General features: G+C 41.8%; 1 protein-coding gene across 1 annotated transcript; it reads left to right on the top strand.

The window, feature by feature from the left end:
- The first annotated feature begins 3,259 nt into the window (after positions 1 to 3,259).
- Positions 3,260 to 18,975, top strand: LOC146645599 (solute carrier family 2, facilitated glucose transporter member 1-like). Its single transcript, XM_085394097.1, has 10 exons — positions 3,260 to 3,277; positions 5,580 to 5,672; positions 8,704 to 8,864; positions 8,992 to 9,232; positions 10,851 to 11,013; positions 11,351 to 11,538; positions 11,893 to 11,997; positions 17,549 to 17,650; positions 18,043 to 18,246; positions 18,769 to 18,975. The coding sequence occupies exons 1-10, from the start codon at positions 3,260 to 3,262 to the stop codon at positions 18,973 to 18,975; spliced, it is 1,482 nt and encodes a 493-aa protein (XP_085250223.1).
- Positions 18,976 to 20,294: the final 1,319 nt, after the last annotated feature.

Here is a 20,294-nt window from a genome sequence, read left to right as displayed (position 1 = left end):
CACATGGGGTTACAGGTCGGAGATCGGTAGCGTTACAGAAAAAAACACTGAAATATACACTACAATGGGAAAGTACAAGAGGAAAAAAAGAGACCTCTACTTGTGCTGGGCTCCTGGGAGGACAGCATGAGAACAGGAAACGAAAAAACTCCTCTGCACAAAAAGAAGCACATGAATGTCCACAGCACAACATTATGGAAGACGTGACAAGCCACAGGGTTGGGTAGGGGGTGAGGAATAGTTCGAAGCAACGCAGCAGCCATCCTGCCCAGCGCTACCATTCCAGCGCGGGCTCAGACCCGCCATGTTCCCCAAGAGGGAGCAAGCATCGAAGGCGTTTGGAAAGGCAGGGGGATGAGTGTGTCTGCGATCCTGTGGGACTTGAACAGTAAGTAGTATAGAGCCTGATGGAGCCCAACATTTACTACCTCTGTTGTCCAGTCGTCTACCCTGACTCGTCTGTTAAGAAAAGAAAAAGCCAGTAACACCTGTGCACTTGGTAATTAACTGGGCCCAGTTTAGTGGCCTGAACAGCAGGCCCTGAGGTTCTGTAACTTTTAAAAGGCTCCAGTAACCTGTAGGAGCTATTTAAACTGAGGATGAATATTCAGGGTTTGCTGTTTCACAAATGATTAAAAGGAGAATGTCTACAATTTAGACTTTGGTGGATATTACAGGATATTTTATTAAAGCAGTTTGGCATGAGCAGAGCAGAAGCAGAGTCAAATAATAATAAATAATAAGCTGTTTGCATCATGGTGTTTCATATCCATGTTTTTAATCACAAGCTGGAGAATAATACTCAGACGAGACCCAGACACGGACAATGTCAAGGACTGGAGACTAGTTCGTGACATCGGTCATTCGACCATGGTTCTTCTTAGAAAGAAAATAACGACAACAACAGTGTTTAAGGGTTTCAGCACCTTTGTGTTTTTTGCATTTGACAGTGTTGTGATGGCTGCCTTTACAGCAAAACAGCACTCCTGCTTCCCAAGCTCTTCAAATAGCTGCACAAGCTGTCAAATTGTATTGTTTTGGTTTCAAAGAGACATGAAGCGTTCTTTCCAAAGTCTCACCTGCATCACCCCATTGTGTTCAGAGTGAAGGTAGGGCAGGTAGGTGATCTTTCCGATCCTTTTTGGATTTCCAGTGAGCAGTGGATAGGCAGCAGGTGAGTAGTAGCAGATAGCAGACCAGCTTCAGACAATCTGAGGAAGTAACAGGTTAGCGTGGGGAGTGATCCAAAGCACCGGTGACAGGAGACACAAGGAGCAAAACACTTAGCACAGAAAGTTACGAGGAGTTTAAAGCAAGCATAGAGGCCGATTTAGCAGTACAGAACATCTGACGACCTGGCGAACGTCTGAGGAGGTCCTAAATACATCCAGGGTGACTGCTGCAGATGACCAGGACTATGACAGATGTCACTTTGAGACAGATGCCCTCGATCCGTGTGACAATGATTGAAAAGATTTTAAGGTGCCAAATCTATAAAGTTCTAATCTCAACAGGTTTGTCCAATAAGAAAAGATAGTTTCATAAGAAACTAAATTCACTTCCAGCCCTATTTTATTGAACAGGAAGCGTTTTCACAGGGTTACACATCCATAAGATAGGGGGTGTTTGCCGTGTGATGGAGTGATACTGTGGTTTAGTCTCAGGTCATACTGCTCATTGAACAAAAAACACACAAATCAGGTGTTAAAATGCTAAACCTTGGGTTTTACCTCCACTGAGAAGTGAGGAGCAGCAGTTTTGAAAACTGAGCTGAATGTTAGCGGGAACGAACATCTCCAAAAACGTTGGAGCAGTTTTACACATGGAGTCTGTCTTGTTAGACTGACCAGAAGATTAGATCATTAATTTCTAGACTAGAAAATATTCATTAATATGAATTAATAATTAATTAAATGTTTAATAATAAAATTAACTGATATTTATTTAATTATTTATATATACTTTAATTGATGCCATATTTAATTAATACTTCATGATGTATTTATTTAATTCATTTTGGCACACATGGCCCTCTGTATTTGTCAGCCTGGCTAAAGCTCTGAAAACAAAGCCGGGGTTATTCCCATCTTATCTTTTTCAAGATATGTATTTACGAGTTACACCAGGGAGTCAAGTACTTGTGATTTGTGGATTTCTTTGTTAGTATCCAGATGTATGTAACACTAATAACACAACAGCTGACCTCTGAGAGCAGAGTTGAGGTGGCTGCTCTGCACTGTGTTGGCACATGAAGAAGATAACACTGGAGGGATTACATCCATACACTCAGTTACAGCACTTTCAAAAAGACATCTCCTATAATGTATTCCCCGCTGCAGTGTAATTCATTATTGTAAATTTAAAGTTATTAAGAAGTGATTATGCAAAAGACGGTTTTCAGGAAACACTGTTAAATATTCAGTTTCTATCAGAACGAGAGCCAGAGTGTGATCGGAGAGGTGGGTGGGCTAATTTACACTTTGAGAGAGGCCAAGTGAGTCACAGTATGTTCAACACTGAGGCTGTCATTTTCAGCATCTACGTGTAACTATTTTATCTGAACTGTTCACTAAATTAGATAAAAGACAGATGGAAGAGTAAAAGAGTTCCTCTGTGTCCACTGTGAGTGTCCATCATTGAACAGCGCGGCGGCTGACCACACCAGCTGTCTGCCACTTACAGTGTAGTTTTGACCTTAATAGGTCACATGACAGGGTGAGGCAAGGTCTCACAGTGTTTTCACCTGAAACCTCAGGTGATCATTACAGACGCCTTTTTCACTCCTTGGCTCAAGTGACGAGGCTCGTGATTAATAGTGGGCCAACAATCCTCTTAAGAGACAACCCCCACTAGGGTTTTTTTTTTTTATTTAATTTGTATTTACATTTTTTTAATCATCTATAAGAAGATGTACATTGAAAAAAATGTGTGAATAATTTCATTTTTTAACTTATTAAATGCATCTAAGACTAAATCAGTCAGTGAAGGTATTACAGCTCTGAGACTTCAGCCCTAGGATGTCAACATCATGATAGTGCTGCTTTGCTGGGACCTCAGCAGCTCATTAAGATCCACTTAGTGCTGACGTCACTAAGCTGCTTACTGCTGCAGGTGAATGGAGGAAGGAACTGAAAAAGATTTGTTTACACTGATGTAGGACTCAAGTCTAGCAGGCAACATCATGAGCACTGTTTTATTGTAGATAGTAAATTACCTGACTGATTACTGACAATCCGGATTTTGGATTTTGTGGGCTGCCATGGAGTGCAGTGGCAAGGTAACTGCTGCTTGATTCATACAGGATGAAGACTTTGTTTGTTGAAAAAAGAAATAGGTCAGGAATACAATTAAAAGGCTCCAGTGTTTAATCCATTATGTGGCAGCACGTTTTCACAGCAGACACCATGTCATAGTGAGTGAAACAATAACTTCAGATATAAAAATTAGGATGTTTTAATGGTGTGTTTGACCTAAATTCAGCAGCACAGTCAGGACTTCTACTCCTTTTCTTACAGCTGTAAGCAGTGCTTCCATTTTCTTATTACACCGTGAGATAGTAGCAACAGAAGATAAATTTAGTCTTTGTCTTACAAATGTTTTGCATAAACACTGTTTTACAACAAGTGATTCAAAATTTATGTAAAATAATAAAGTTTGATCAGTCTTAAACTGTCAGTAAAGAAGTAAAATTGATGCATTAATATGTGGATTAGTAGTTTTTTAAGATGGTCTGCGTTTAAGGATTTAAGTACTTTTATACAGCATGCCATGCAATTTTGTGTAAAGTTGTGTTACACATCATAGGATCTGTGTACATTCGTACTATATATGCTGATGTATTTGACTGTACAGCAGAAGCAGCACTCCTGACATGACAGGGATTAGACTTTAATTTTATTACAGGCTTAGCTATAATAATAGTTAGCTTAGAAGCTATAGCCCTGCAAATGAAAGAGCAAGCACACAAATAAATATAAACTATATAAAACAAACTTTATTATAATTACTATTATTATTAATTTCTTTCCTTCACCCTGTCACATACACAATGATACAATGCTTTCATCTACACTGATAACACTTTGAAAACAAGTCAAGAAACACAGGATGTCATATTGTTAAATGGAAGGTAAAAGTATCAGCCTACAGATGGATGAGATCAGTGAAAACAAATCAAAGTGAAAAGAACAGGGCACCACTGAAGTCACTGGTTGGTGGGAGACATTACTGGCCTTCTGGTGGTCATTTTGTAGGACTATGGCAGCACTCACCCAGTTCCTGCTTGCAGAAAGAGGCAGATACCAGTACTGCTGATGGGTTTTTACCTTCTATGAACATGTCCAGCTCCCCTGTATGCTCTTGAGTCTGTTCAGGGAGACACAGCAAACCTTGTTTGCCTTGTTTGTACCATCCTGGAGGAGGTGAACTGCCTGTTCAACCTCTGTGGGGTCCAGGTTTCCTCATGCTACCAGTGGTTGCACTGACCCTAGGCAAATGTAAAACTAATCAAAAATAGTCAGAGAATATGAAGAGGGACAGATGTATTCATATTTTGGGAGTTGTCTCAGTGCTGCCCCTCTAGTGCACCTGTTGTTAATTTCATTAAAACCAAAGTAGCTGAACCTGATTAACCACCCCCTCTGCTACTTAACTAACCAGATCAATAGATATATTTACACATGCCAATCGATGCATCAGGGATTAATCCATCAACGATAAACATCCTGCATCCATCCATTCAAAGTTTACACAATATTTCAATTAGAACTACAGTGCAATTCTTCTGCATTTCTTCTAATAATCCAAAATAACCTCTTTGTTCACCTAAAAAGTCTTGAAGCCATGTCTGAGTGTCAGCATCTAACTGCAATACTTCAGTCCTCCATGAAACACTTCTGTCACTCTGATGTGCTCTCTGGGGTTTGATCAGCTCACTAAGTTTGTCCATTTTGTTAAATATACACCTCACATTCCTGATGATGCTTGCTGAAACAGCTCGATTGAAATCTCATTGTTTGCTATGAAGTTCCTCCAGGATTACGATCCTCATTCTGGGTACCACAACAGTCAGAGCAATCAGCTGTTGCTGATTTCTGTTTCCAAGAGAGTACGGGAAAACGAGTAGCAGCCTGGTAAAACCTGACTTAACCAGTCAAGGTAGTGCAGGTTTTCTTCTAAATGGAAGATTGATGCTTTGATCCCTTGCTCCTGGGCAAGATACTGTACACCATGTTTCCACAATCCATCCATCAGTGAGTGTGTGAATCTTAGACAAAGCAAAGGCATATATTGAAAATGCTGTGCTGATGCATGAACGAGTTTTGCAGCTAGAGAAATAAAGTGCTACATAACTACAAAATATCAAAAGAAAATGTAACTTTTGCATGAATCAAAATGATCGAGAGAAATGAATGTTATCAAGTGATAAAGTTAATAGAATAAAAAATAGCTTCAAGAGAGCTCCAAATTTGATCTTTTTACCCACACACAGTTTTAGGAGGGTTGTAACATGATTAAAAAGGGATTTTTCCTCTTCCAACAGTAATTATCAATCTTCTCTTTCTGTCTTATAACAATAGGTGACGCCCCAGCTGATGATCACAGTAGGGACAGCTGTGATTGGCTCGCTTCAGTTTGGCTACAATACTGGCGTCATCAATGCTCCTCAAAATGTGAGAGTTTCATTGTCTGAATGAAGAATGTAAAGGAGGAAAAAATATACATATTTGAAAATGTGTGAGAACAAATGGAATTAGAATAGCGATACAGTAGTTAGTTTCACTGATGAAGATCAACTCTTTTTTTTTCAGTTAAGGTTTTGAAGCTGAATCCATGTGGTATATTTACTGTTTTCACATGTATTAATTTATGTGGCTTAAACATTCCCATCTCAAACAAACGCGTCAGTGTTAAATGCTGTTAACACATAGTGAAAAGCTCCGATGACTTAAAAGAACATTTTTATGAAATCACAATGCCAGTTGCACTCCACACGATGACTTCAACAGGGTTAGCAGTTGTCCTCTGAGACCCACCACCCTGCAAGTAGATAGCCAGTGGTCACTCCAGCCTCTGCAACTCCGCTGCCTTTAAGCTGTGGCATATCATAGGCCCTGGCCTGCACAGAGAGACAAAATAACACCTCCACTATATAATTCATAGCACAAAACCCATCCATCCCAAATATATCCGGTTTCATCACATTACATACCTGCACAGAGAGACAAAATAACACAGCAGTGTTTGTAGTGTGGGCTATAAGTAGACCAGTGTATCAGTGCAATCAATTACACCTGCCTAGTAGTCCAACCACATTACAGCCATTGGCTCACCAGAAATGTGACACACACACACACACACACACACACTCCCAACCCAGTGCAACTTCACACAATAATATGGAGATGAATTAAAACAGGCACATTAGTGTACCATGCTACACTCTGGGTCTCTCCTGAATGACTGAACTTCTCACCTTATCTCTAACGCTGATTGCAGAAAACTAATTTTTACTGTGTGTATCTGCAATCCGATTCTATCGGTCATTACCCAGAGCTTGATGCCATCAGTGAGACTAGGGACATAGAGTGACCGGTAAATTGACAGCTTTACTCAGCGCTCTTCATCTCAACAGACCAGAAAAGCACTCAAATCTGCAGTGGTGTGGAATCTCATTACCTCCCCCCTTACATGTGACCAAGAACCAGAAATACTTAAACTTCTCCACATGAGCCAACAACTTCCCGACCCTGAGTGGGCATTCTACCCTTTTCCTGCTGAGAACCATGGAGTCACATTTGGAGGTGCTGATTCTCTTTCCCACTGCTTCAAGCCACCACCTGGTTAAGGCAAGAGAACCATGTCATCTACAAAAAGCAGCCACAAGATCCTGTAGAAGGCGTCTACCAAAGTAGAAGCCTGCTGCCATTTGGCTCCACCTACAAATTCTACCCATAAAAATTCTGAACAAAGTGGTGACAAAGACTCACTGTAAACAAGTCAGACTGAATTCAATCCCAATCATATAGCACCAAAACACAACAGTTGCCCCAAGGTGCTTCATATTGTAAGGTGAAGACCCTACATTAATACAGAGAAAACTGCAATGGTCAGTAAACCCACTTTGAGCAAGCACTTGGCAACAGTGGGAAGGAAAAACGCTCTTTAACAGGAAGAATTCTACAACTGTGCAAGAGAGACAGATAATAAATATAACTAAGGATTAAATGAAGAAGAAGAAGTATTCCTTCCATACCACTGATTTTACTGTACCACTGATCCTCGGTTGAAGTCCGCGGTGCCTATACTATACAGTGTGAGTAGAGCACCCCTCCTGAGTTACCTGACATTTAGCCAGAACTGCTTTAACCTCCTAGAACCCTGCGTCCACATATTTGGACATCACATTTTGGGTTATTTAGACCAAAATACTCAATTTTGCTCTACAATGGCCTGATATCCACTTGCAAGGACATTATACTGCCACTGTTCTATCGAAATTTTAAACGAATATCCTCATTTGTGGCTCTCATTTTTCTTAGAAACAAAAATCAGGTAAAAAAAAAAAAATCTGGTAATTCTTTGTTTTTACATTTATCGGGCCCCAATATGCCCAAATATCAAAAAGAAATTAAAAATGCATGCTGTGGAAGACTTTGGGTCTTAGGAGGTTAAGGCTGAAGAAAAATCATCTTTAAATTGTCACTGGGTCCCAGTGTTTGTGAGTTTCTTTGTATTTTGTTATTCATTTGTGTTCTTCATTTCAGCTTATCTAGCTAAATTCTGCCACACCTAGGTTACAGTTCATGGTTTATCAGGTTCCCCTTGTGGCTCACCCCTGTGTTTTAGTCTCCCTTATTGGTTAGTGTATCTAATCTGTCATGTCATGTCTGCGTCTTTTTATGGTTCCTGTCTTACTTTGAGGGGGTCTTGGGGTCCATGTTCATTGTTTTAGTTTCACTTCCACTGTGGCATCATTAGGTTCATTCTTGTCAGCTGTTTTTCCATGTGCCTCCATTTCCCCTAATAACCTTATGTGTGTGTTTAAGTCCTCTGTCTTCCTTTGTTCTGTATCTGTGTTCTGCGTTACCTCCATCATGTCACAGTTCTCATAGTCATTATCTTGTTTCAGTCATAGTAAAAGTCATGGTTTTCCCAGTGTGTGTTTAGATTTTCCCTCATTTTGTTTGTTGTGTTTTATGTTTGTGAGTTTCAACCCCAAAATAAAGGCTCGCTTTTTGTTCAAGTTTAGTTTTGGCTCCTCGTCTGCGTCTGCACCTAGTCCTCCTCACACACTCCACACGGTCTGCCTTTGCAGGCCGTGACATGAATGTAGCTACATACATGCGCATGAGGTATCATGTTCACCAAGTTAGAATGGTATCAGAAGGATAATGACTGACTGTATTACTCTTACATATGACCTGTTGATGAAAGTTCTGGAGAGAAAGTTAAAGACCACCCAAGTCATGAAGTCTGAAAGAGTTGGAAATATTAGACTCTGGAAATTAAATGACAACGCAGTGTATCCAATATTTGTCTTCGTATTTCACCCTGAGCGTAAAGTATTAAATCACCAAGGGTCACTAAGCAAAAGTTGGGATTAAAGTGCTGTTGTGTACATAAGAGCTACTTCACTTTACTTTAATCTGTCTTTATGTGTCTTACAATAAGACTGTTACTGCGTACTGTTTTATGTTTTAGATCATTGAGAGCTTCTACAATGAGACATGGAGCAGCAGGTTTTCAGAGCCCATCCCTCAGACCACTCTAACAGCTCTGTGGTCTCTCTCTGTGGCCATCTTCTCTGTGGGAGGGATGTTTGGCTCCTTTTCTGTCGGTCTCTTTGTTAACCGCTTTGGCAGGTATGACTCTCTCCGTTGCTAACAAGATCTATATACATCCATATTTTTTTTTAAATTAAATTTAAAAATTAAATTTTTTTTAAAGTTTTCTTATTAAAGAGCATTTATGGTAAATTATTTTTTAAAGGAGGAACTCCATGCTCATGGCCAATGTGCTTGCATTCATTTCTGCAATATTTATGGGATTCTCCAAATTGGCTGCTTCCTTTGAGATGCTCGTTATTGGACGTTTAATTGTGGGTGTCTATTCTGGCCTGTCCACTGGTTTTGTGCCCATGTACATTGAGGAAATCTCACCCACATCTCTCCGGGGAGCATTAGGAACGCTGCATCAGCTTGGTGTAGTGATCGGCATTCTCATGGCACAGGTGAGAGCCTTACATTTTTAACCACAAATACTCCCACCATTTACCAGTTTGAGTAACAGTTGATTAATAATGCGTATAATCACTTTCATAAGTTCCTAGATAATGACATATTTTTTGTGATTTTTGCCTCTGTACACTCTGCACACCACCACAGGAGAGTCCAGTGTTACAGGGCTATACTCTGCTCACATTCAGCTAAATGCTGTAAAAATATTCATTATCCACGTGTATTGTTTCGCAGTGTAGACCGCAAAAGCCACCCAAGTGTTATTCAAGGCAAAGAAACTGTATTCGCTATGACCAAGAGAGTCACCTGATTTCAATCCAATAGATTGTGCTTTCTAGTTAATGAAGACAAAATGAAGGCACAGATGCCAACAAACAAGGCAGCTGCAGTGAAGGCCTGGCAACGCATTGACAACACTGCAGTTTCTACAGGATAAGACACAACTATACTGTAGATAATTTTAGTAACTTCCAGGTAAACAGTAGAACAGCACCACCAAGGTTGGAGATGGGACAATACTGGAAGAGCATATGGGAGAAGGACGCAACACATAGCAGCAATGCTCAGTGGCTAGTGGATCTAAGAGAAGACCACAGCAACCTCCCTGAACAGGGTCCAGTAACCATCACACTGGCAGACACCCAAGATTCTCCAATATGAAGAGTCAGACAGCACCAGGCCCCGACATAGTTCGCGCCTACTGGCTGAAGAAGCTGACTGCACTCCACAAGCGTCTGGCTGCAGAAATGAACCAGCTGCTAGTGGATGAGAGACACCCAGAATGGCTAACCGAAGGCCGGACAGTCCTGATCCTCAAATACCCCCAGAAGAAACCAGTCCCATCCAATTACCAGCCAATAATCTGCCTCAGTACCACATGGGGGTTCTTGTCAGGCATCATAGTGGCTAAGCTGGATAGGCACATGGGTCAATACATTAGCAGGGCAGAGAAAGGAATTGGTAAGAATACCAGAGGCACAAAATACCAGCTACTGGTAGACCGAGCAGTCAGCCAAGACTGCAAGACTGACCAACCTATGCACTGCCAGGATTGATTACAAGAAGCCCTATGACTCGATGCCCCATACCTGGATCCTGGAACTATACAAGATCAACAGGACCCTAAAAGCCTTCATCAGGAACTCAGTGGACAAGCAGAAGAAGACAGCTGTAGTGATAGACGTAGAGATACCAAATGACAGCAAGATTAAGAAGAAGGAACACAAGAAGCTTGAGAAGTACCAAGGGCTCAGAGAAGAGCTGGAGAAGATGTGGTCCCAGTGGTAATCAGAGCACTACATGCAGTCACTCCCGAGCTCGGCGAGTGGCTCCAGCAGATCCCAGGAACAACACTGGAGATCTCTATCCAGAAGAGCACAGACCCAGAAACAGCTAAGATACTGTGCAGGACCCTCAAGCTCCCCGGCCTCTCGTAGAGGACCCGAGTTTGAAGGATAGACCGCCCGCAGGGACGAGAGGGGAATTTAATTTTTAAAAAATATATAAATGCTGACACTTCAAGCATTTGATGTCGTTACTAATTTACTGTTGTGTATATTCCAAGTCTGAAAGGGGCTTTCAAATAAGGAGTCTATTGTATACATTGTTTAGATTTTTGGGCTTGAATCCATCATGGGGAATGCATCCCTATGGCCCCTCCTACTGGGTTTTACTCTGCTACCATCTGTGCTGCAATGTGTCCTGTTGCCTCTCTGTCCTGAGAGCCCCCGATACCTCCTCATCAACTGCAACGAGGAGAACAAAGCCTGCGGCGGTAAGATGAACACACTGTCATGAGAGACGACGAAAAAATCAAATGCAATCAAACAGGAACATTTGGGGATTATAGATTACAGTACAAAGAGGCAGGCATGTTCTCAAATGTCCTGACTCCCAATGTCTAAAACTAAAAATTGCTATTCATTAGAATAAACACAGAAGAATACACACATAGACACTCAAATACACAATAGAGACTCATTGTAAACAACACCTATATCTCAAGTTACACAAATAAATCTTCTTTTATCCACACAATTTCTGCCAAAACCATCTAATATACTGCTAGACAGTTGTAACATAACATCATAGAAATAACTACTGTCTTCCAGTCCTAATTAAACTACGGGGTACTGATGACGTGAGTGAGGAAATGGAGGAGATGAAGGAGGAGAGCCAGCAGATGATGAAGGAAAAGAAGGTGACCATCCCTGAACTTTTCCGCTCCCCCATGTACCGCCAGCCCATCTTTGTTGCCATCATGCTGCAGCTGTCACAGCAACTGTCTGGTATCAATGCTGTAAGTCAAATGAGCAAAAGAGAACTTGTGCATTCTATTGTAGTGAATGCCATCGAGTATAAAACAAAGGGTATAAGATAAAATGTTTTACATCTCTTAAGCTACATAGATTACAAATGACCTAAACAATAACTTTAACGACCATTAAGTAATGAGATCCTATTTAGTAACATGAACTACTGCTACTACTACTGTACTACTACTACTACTAAAATGATTAGTCATAACTCATGTTCTTGAAATCATTAACAGTGCATTCGAGTTGAAGTGCAAGGTGTAGAGAAGAAATTCATGCACAGAAAGATATAAAGTTCAAGTATCGCACCTGTGTCTTGTGTCTGTCATCTTCTGTAGGTGTTCTACTACTCAACTATGATCTTTGAGCGAGCAGGCGTGTCCCAGCCTGTCTATGCAACTATCGGCACAGGAGTGGTCAACACTGCATTCACAGTTGTTTCTGTAAGTTGCAAAAGAACAAGTTGAAACAAAAAAATAAGCTCTATGTATATATACATATATAAATCCTATATATATCCTAGGAACAGCTAAAATACTGCACAAGCTCCCAGGCCTCTGGTAGAGGACCCAGGCCTTAAGGATAGACTGCCTACAGGGACGAGAGGGGAATTTTATATTCCAGAATGAGAGAATCTCGGTCGGAGGGTAGGCGGCTAACAGAGGTGTGCAACAGTATCATTAGAAAACAGGTCCTGTATGAATAAGATACATAACTGTACATAACTGAGGATCTATAAACTGCCAAACAAAATACCAGAGGTCAAAAGAATAAATAGCCTGTCCTCCAAAGACCTATCCAGGGTACAGTCCCAGCTGCATGGGAACAATAGTACAAGAGCAGACCCATGAAGAGCTAATACTGAGCAATGTTGGAAAAACACACAGGAGGAAGGAATTCTCGTGGAAGACCTAAACCAATACCAGGTGGATAGCTGGGAAAAATGATTAAGGAAGAGAAAAGATTTTGGTATACCGCGGTGTTCTTTTTAGCCTCCAGAGCTGTAAACTGGCTACATTTATTAAATGTATCATTTATACTAAGGAAGGCTGAGTACCTAAACATGTAACACACTGAGCAGGAAAGTGCAGCTAGCTAGTTGGTTATGAACTAAGCTAAGCTGACAAATCCCTAAAGTCACAGTGAATGAATACTGTGAATATTAGATAGATTCAACAGAGAGTGTGCTTTGAATAAGGCACATGAAGATTAAACTATAATAATAACAATAATAATAAAAATACATGTTATTTAAAGGCGCCATCCTCCTGCAAGTCCACCACCCGCAGGAGGCGCCATAGGGGGTCGTGTGCATTGTGTGGTGGGCAGCGGCCAGGAGTGGAGGCCCTGGTGGACTGATCCAAGACTGGCATTTGGGACATGGAATGTCACCTCTCTGGTGGGGAAGGAGCCTGAGTTAGTCCGTGAGGTTGAATGTTCCTGGCTAGATATAGTCAGGCTCACCTCAACGCATGGCTTGGGCTCTGGAACCAGTCCCCTGGTATTTTAATATCTCCTTGGCTTACTGCCTGTATGTTGGGGTTCCTCCCGGTGGATGAGAGGGTTTGTTCCCTGCACCTTTGGGTCGGGGAACAGGTCCTGACTGTCATCTGCGCTTATGCGCTGAGTGGCAGCTCAGAGTACCCAGCCTTTTTAGAGTCCCTGGGTGGGGTGCTGGAAGATGCTCCGCCTGTTGTCCTAATGGGGGACTTCAATGCTCACGTGGGTAACGACAGCGAGAACTGGAGGGGCGTGATCTGAACCCAAGTGATGTTTTGTTATTGCACTTCTGTGCAAACCACAGTTTGGCCATAACGAACACCATGTTCGAACATAAGAGTGTCCAAAGTGCACGTGGCACCAGGACGCTCTAGGCTGCAGGTTGATGATCGATTCTGTAATCATATCACCAGAGCTGCGGCCATATGTTCTCGACACTCGGGTAAAGAGAGGGGCTGATCTGTCAACTGAACACCACCTGGTGGTGAGTTGGATTAGACGACGGGGGAGAACACTGGACAGACCCGGTGCACCTAAACGTATAGTGAGGGTGTGCTGTGAACGCCTAGCAGGCTGTGCTAACTGTGCTGTGGCCGCAAGGTGGTTGGTGCCTGTCGTTGTAACCCCTGAACCAAATGGTGGACACCAGAGGTGAAGGGAGCCACGAGGCTGACGAAGGAGTCCTATTGGGCTTGGCTAGCCCAATAGGACAAGTGGAATGTGGCTCCGGCAGTGGCTGAAGCAAATACTCAGGTGTGGGAGGAGTTCGAAGAGGCCATGGAAAAAGACTTTCAGACTGCCTCGAAGAGATCCTGGCAAACCGTCAGGCGACTCAGGAGGCTGTATGCGGTACTGCGTATAGTGCTGGTGGAGCGCTACTGACTTCGACTGCGAAAATTGTTGGGCGGTGGAAGGACCTCCTCAATCCCACTGACATGTCTTACGAGGAGGAAGCAGAGTCTGGGGATGAGGGAGGTGACCTGCCAATTTTGGGGGGTGAGGTCACTGAGGCAGTTAAACAACTCCTTAGTGGCAGAGCCCCTGGTGTGCATGAGGTCCGCCCTGAGTTCCTGAAGGCTCTGAATGTTGTAGGGCTGTCCTGGCTGACACGCCCCTGCAATGTTGTGTAGAGGTCAGGGGCAGTACCCCTGGACTGCAGACCGGGGTGGTGGTCCCCATTTTTAAGAAGGGAAGAAGGGAACTGGAGATCAACAGATGGATTGGTGCTGCGGCTGCAGTGATGCAGATGCTGTACCGGTCTGTTGTGGTGAAGAGAGAGCTGAGCGTAAAAGCGAAGCCCTCAATTTACCGGTCGATCTACGCCCCTACCCTCACCTATGGTCAGGAGCTGTGGGTAGTGACCGAAAGAATGATATCGCGGATACAAGCAGCGGAAATGAGCTTATTCTGAAGGGTGGCTGACTTCTCCCTTAGGGATAGGGTGAGAAGTTCAGTCACCAGAGAGGGGCCCAGAGTAGAGCTGCTGCTCCTCCACATTGAAAGAAGCCAGTTGAGGTGGTTCAGGCATCTGACAAGGATGCCTCCTGGGCAATGTTTCCTCTAATTTAACTAACTCCCTGAGCGGTCCCTTGGACCACTGTGAGCAACATTAGACGTGTGCACTGTGGACACGCCGCATCGAATCCATCCAAGTTACATGGTTTATTAAAATAATCAAATTACAGCATTTACATTTATGTTAGACTACTTTTAATTAACTGCTTTAGTCCACTTACAATGAGAATTAAAAAAAAATCTTGTTCATGACCTGTGTAGTATGTTAACACTATTACAAGTAAAAATAACTTGAACTCCAATTTTGAAAACAAAACTTTCTTTCTTTCTTTCTTTCTTTCTTTCTTTCTTTCTTTCTTTCTTTCTTTCTTTCTTTCTTTCTTTTTTTATAAAGCTCTGACTTGTATTATGAGTCTGTGGTCTGGGAGAGAGTCCTGTAGCTCTCTGTCTGCAAAATACAGTATATTCAATTCAATTCAATTTTATTTATATAGCGCCAAATCACAACAAACGTCGCCTCAAGGCGCTTCATAGATACAGATATAATGAGCAATGCTGGGCAATTAATTATATAGTTACTTCTTCAAAAAAGTAACTGAGTTATGCAAACAACAAAGTTTTTTGCAGCAGTTTACCTAAAAATGCAGCCAAGGCGTTTTTTAAAATAAACATTTTAAACTATTTACAGAACAATCAGCTGTTCTGCATCAAATTTGATGCCACACAAATTATTTGTGTCACTCCAAAAATAATTTCTGTCCACTATGAGATAAAGGAGAACATCAAAAGCCTGATACCTGCAGGCCTGACAACAGGAGATGTATCACTCCTGTAACACCTGTAACATTCAGTAGTCGCCGTATTGTTCTGACACACACAACAAAACTATTTACTACACTACACACTAACTGCACAAGATTTTCCCTAAATGTCGCAAATCTCTCACATCTCAAAACACCGCAGTCACTCCTAAAACTTCCCCCTCCCTAAACAACTATGTGCCATGTTGCCATAACATTTTCTGATTGGTCGACATGGTACATTTTACGACCAATAGGAAAGGGTGGGGGTTTTTCTTGGATTTGGCTTTGACCGTTTCTTCCCGCAGTAAATATAAACAATGATAGTATTCAGGAAGAAAACCAAACATTGCATATATTTTTATCTTTGGTTTTACGTGGCCTATCAACACAATTTAAAAACTGGTATAAAGTCAACACATTTTCCGTCAATTGTTCTGTCTGTCCTGCTCACATCTCCAATAGTTGTACACGTTGTCATTTACGTGGCTTCACTCCACATCAGCCACGCCGCTTTGCTAGCTAAAGCACCGGTGTCGGCACATAAGGACGCTGTCATAGACGAAGTTGATTAGCTGCCTATATACGAATGTGAATCGCATAATTGGCTGGACTATGGGATAAGGTGACATCGTTCTAATCCCATACTGGAGCAGCCAGTCACTCACTGACTAACACTGCAAAACAGAATTGTTAAAGTATTAATTTTAATTTCAATTCAGGTTAGATTTTCTGTGCGCAGAGACCGTGCCACCAGTGCGCAATTATGCATGCGCGCAGCTTAGAGGGAACATTGCTCCTGGGCGCCTCCTGGGTGCGGTGTTCCAGGCATGTCTCACCGGGACGGGACCCGGTGCACACCCAAGACACACTGGAGAGATTATATCTCTCGGCTGGCCAGGGAACACCTTAGTGCAGCGGTCCCCAACCTTTTTTGCGCCACGGACCGGTTTATGCCCGACAATATTTTCATGGACCGGCCTTTAAGGTGTCGCGGATAAATACAACAAAATAAAACTAGTACCGGTACCGAAAAAAAAGAAAATTTATTCATAACACACGTGAAAAGACCCAGGAAAACAGAGTAAATGATAAAAACGATAACAAAATAACGCTGAAAACCGATAAAAACCCTGAAAACTATACATTTCATACCTGAGCCTCAACTCTCGCGGCCCGGTACCAAACGACTCACGGACCGGTACCGGTCTGAGGCCCGGGGGTTGGGGACCGCTGCCTTAGTGTTCCACCGGACAAGCTAGAGGAGGTGGCTGGGGTTGAGGGAGGTCTGGGCTTCTCTACTTAGGCTGCTGCCCCGCTACCAAGCCCCGGATAAGTGGAAGAAGATTAATGGATGGATGGATGGATGGATTGATGGATGGATAATATGAAATAAGATGTTATCTAAAAGTTTCAATGAAATGGGCTACACAGATAAACAACACAAAACACCACTGTGCATTGCAACAGGAACAGGAAGTGACACTGTGTCGCAGAGAGAGCCAACACCAAGTGAAACTACCCAATGAATAAGAGAAAGGAAATCTGATTTTATTAAATGAAATATGGCATCACAGAAGTTCTGGCACAATCTTGTGCTTTTAATGTGTAACATTATAACATATAATGGAGTCATTATATGCTGGAGTCAGTGTCCGATGACCTCGAGTCACTGAGCGCAGCACAGGCATGACATGTCCTATCTGTGGTTTGGTGAATTAAGGTTTGCGTGAAGCCCAAGTCCACTTGTGGCTCTCGTGAACCCCCTTGGCATCTTACTAGAACGCTATATATTCCTCTCAGCAACACAGAATACTGGACTGAACGTAGCATCTCAAGCTGGTGCTGGTTCACCACCACCTGCTCTGCTGCATAGAGGCTAGCTCTGCTACCATCTTTGCCAGTGCCTGGACTGGCTGCGTGGGTTGTGGGTACATCATGTTGCACTGAGTTTTATGAGTTTTAAGTTTTATTCCATATATTTTGGGGGATTTTTTAAGTACTGTTGAACAGTAGATGATTATATTACTGTTTTTATGATGGTTTCCTTTGGGCATTTTAAATATAAAATTTTTTATTAATGGATTACAGTTATGATCCATTGATATTACCTCCACTGTGAATACTGGTATTATGTTTGGTTTATGTTGTCATTTTGTAACATCTGTATGTCTTGTAGTTGTTTGTGGTGGAGCGTATGGGCAGGAGACCCCTTCACCTCATTGGTCTGATGGGAATGGCCGTTTCAGCAGTTTTTCTAACCGTGGCCATGGCATTGTTGGTAAGTGTTTGTGGTCACCATTACTGAAAGCAGGCCTTTTGAATTAAAGGGTAGGAGTGCTACAATGTTACTGTAGATCAGGGGTCCCCAATCCCATACCACGAGGGCCGGTGTCCCTGCAGGTTTTAGATGTGTCCCTGATCCATCACAGCTGATTTAAAGGCTAAATTACCTCCTCAACATGTCTTGAAGTTCTCCAGAGGCCTGGTAATTAACTAACCATGTGATTCAGGTGTGTTGACCCAGGGTGAGATCTAAAACCTGCAGGGACACCGGCCCTCGTGGACTGGGATTGGGGACCCCTGCTGTAGATCAAGAGTAATAAAAATCTGACCATGTAAAAAAAATAGACCATGAAACTGATCATTTTCTGTGATATGCTTTGCTCTAAGGACCAGCTAAAGTGGATGTCTTACATTAGCATTGTGGCCATCTTCAGTTTTGTAGCCTTTTTTGAAATTGGCCCTGGCCCCATCCCATGGTTTATTGTGGCTGAACTCTTCAGCCAAGGGCCCCGTCCTGCTGCCATTGCAGTTGCTGGTTTCTCCAATTGGTCTGCCAACTTCTTAGTGGGGATGTGCTTCCAGTACATTGAGGTAAGACAGCTTTTATTTAAAATTTTGTTTGTTTGTTTTGGGGCTCCTATTTTCAGTTGTACAACTGAGTGCTTTTGCTCCATGGATTAGACAACAACAGATTCAGTTGGCTACAGGTATAATCCGGTGAACATAAAAACTCTGTAAATATGCACTCTAACAACAGAAGATCCAATCAGAATTCATAATTCAGTTTGAATTGACTGCCCTTAAAAGACAAAGAGCCAATTTTTTTTTTTTAAATAAATTTGGTATTCAAGCAATACACTCTCAGCACCGGTCTAGGAAAGTCCTGTTCTGTGAGTGTCTTGCGGACCATTTGTATTTCAATTTCTATAGCTCCAATTCATACACACACACACACACACACACACACACACACACACACACACACACATATATATATATATATATATATATATATATATATATATATATATATATAAAATGTATAATGTATAATGTAATTATTAGCTTGTTGTCTGCAACAACAACAGAATTGAGCCTTTCCCTTTAATCCAGCAACTCTGTGGCCCCTACGTCTTCATCATCTTCACCATCTTGCTGCTCGGCTTCTTCGTCTTCACCTACTTCAAGGTTCCAGAAACTAAGGGCTGCACTTTTGATGAGATTGCAGCGGGCTTCCGCCAGACAGCAGGTCAGGGATCTGACAAGTACTCAGCCCCGGAAGAATTCAACACCCTGAGGGGGGATGACCCTGATCTTTGAAAGTTTGTTCATGTAGGGACGACTGTTGTCCATGTTTTAGATATTTCATCCATTAATGTTAGAGCCAGTAATCCACAGTGTAGGGGCTTTCACACAGAGTTACCATGGGCTTGATCTGTAGCACAGGAAACTGTTGGTCACTAGTAAAAATGACATCCCAGTAGGCATTCAAAATGAACCAAGTGTCATTTTGTAACAGAAAAAAGCCGGGTTAAGTATATGGAATCACTATATAGAACCCTCTCCTTATTTATTACAGGAAATAGAGTTTTGAACCTTTTTTTTCTTTTTGCCCACACGTCTCTTTCAGTTTTGGAGTTAATGATATAAAACATTAGATGGACTTTTCATGTTTGATAGGTGACAGAAAATCTTGGTTGTGTGCTTTTTTATATACATTTGATTTTGTTTAATAATTAAGACTTTAGTCAAACGTAATATGTTAGAACTACAAATGTGTTTACATGTGTGTCAAACAGAGAAAATGAAACTTAACAAAGTTTAATAATTGATTTTTTTTGTCTTTCTGAGTTATTAAATTAATACCTATAAAATGGCACTGGATGTGATGTGACATACATGAAGCTTGACTTCTGCATTGTGTGGCCTCACTGCAAATGCATGTTAGTGTTTCGTCTCCCTGTACGCTCCCGATGTTCCCACTCTGCCTGCAGAATATCTTTGGAGAGTCTCCAATGCTTTTAAATGTTTTTCCTTCAATTCAAGTAAAAAGCATAGACGAAGAATCTTGTTGAAAAGAAGTTAGTCTTCTTAGCCTTTGGTTTATATTGAAAAATGGATTTTACCCTCAACTATAATCTCTGGGAAACCTATCCAATTATTTTGGTGCCTAAATCTAACCACACACATGTTGTTCAGCTCCATGATGACAAAGCTCTAACTATTCCAAACATTAATACTTTAATTAAACATTCAAAAAATAGAAGTGCTAGATCTCCATCACTCATTTTCCAATTCAGTCTTATTTATACAGTGCCAAATCACAGCAACAGTGATCTCAAGCCATTTTGTATCCTAAGGTAAAGACCCTTTATTAATACAGCCAGATGGCCACCTCTGTTCAAGCACCTTTGCAATAGTGGAAAGAAAATCTTCCTTTAAACTAGAAGAAACCTTTAGCTGAACCAGGGTTCAGGGACAGGGTGTCTGTCTCCCGAATCCAAACTGGAAGCTCGTTCCACAGAAGAGGGGGCTGAAAGCTTAAGACTCTGCCTCCCGTTCTGCTTTCAAATATTTAAATAATATCATTAAATATACCATACTAACGTTACAGGACCAAAACTTGTGTTTCAGTTTCT

This window comes from Rhamphochromis longiceps, linkage group LG20 (genome assembly GCF_057381845.1).
Source record: "Rhamphochromis longiceps isolate RC_006_pf linkage group LG20, R_longiceps_female_GT1.1, whole genome shotgun sequence".
In the NCBI taxonomy this organism is placed as follows: Eukaryota; Metazoa; Chordata; class Actinopteri; order Cichliformes; family Cichlidae; genus Rhamphochromis; species Rhamphochromis longiceps.
Note: the sequence above shows the minus strand (reverse complement) of the source record. Positions and strands in the feature narration are given on the sequence as shown.

What these genes read in the sequence shown, in the direction of transcription:
- LOC146645599 (XM_085394097.1), top strand. An exon ending in TCATCAATGCTCCTCAAAAT is followed by an intron (nt 5,673 to 8,703) that starts GTGAGAGTTTCA and finishes TTTATGTTTTAG; the next exon opens with ATCATTGAGAGCTTCTACAA. An exon ending in AACTGTCTGGTATCAATGCT is followed by an intron (nt 11,539 to 11,892) that starts GTAAGTCAAATG and finishes CATCTTCTGTAG; the next exon opens with GTGTTCTACTACTCAACTAT.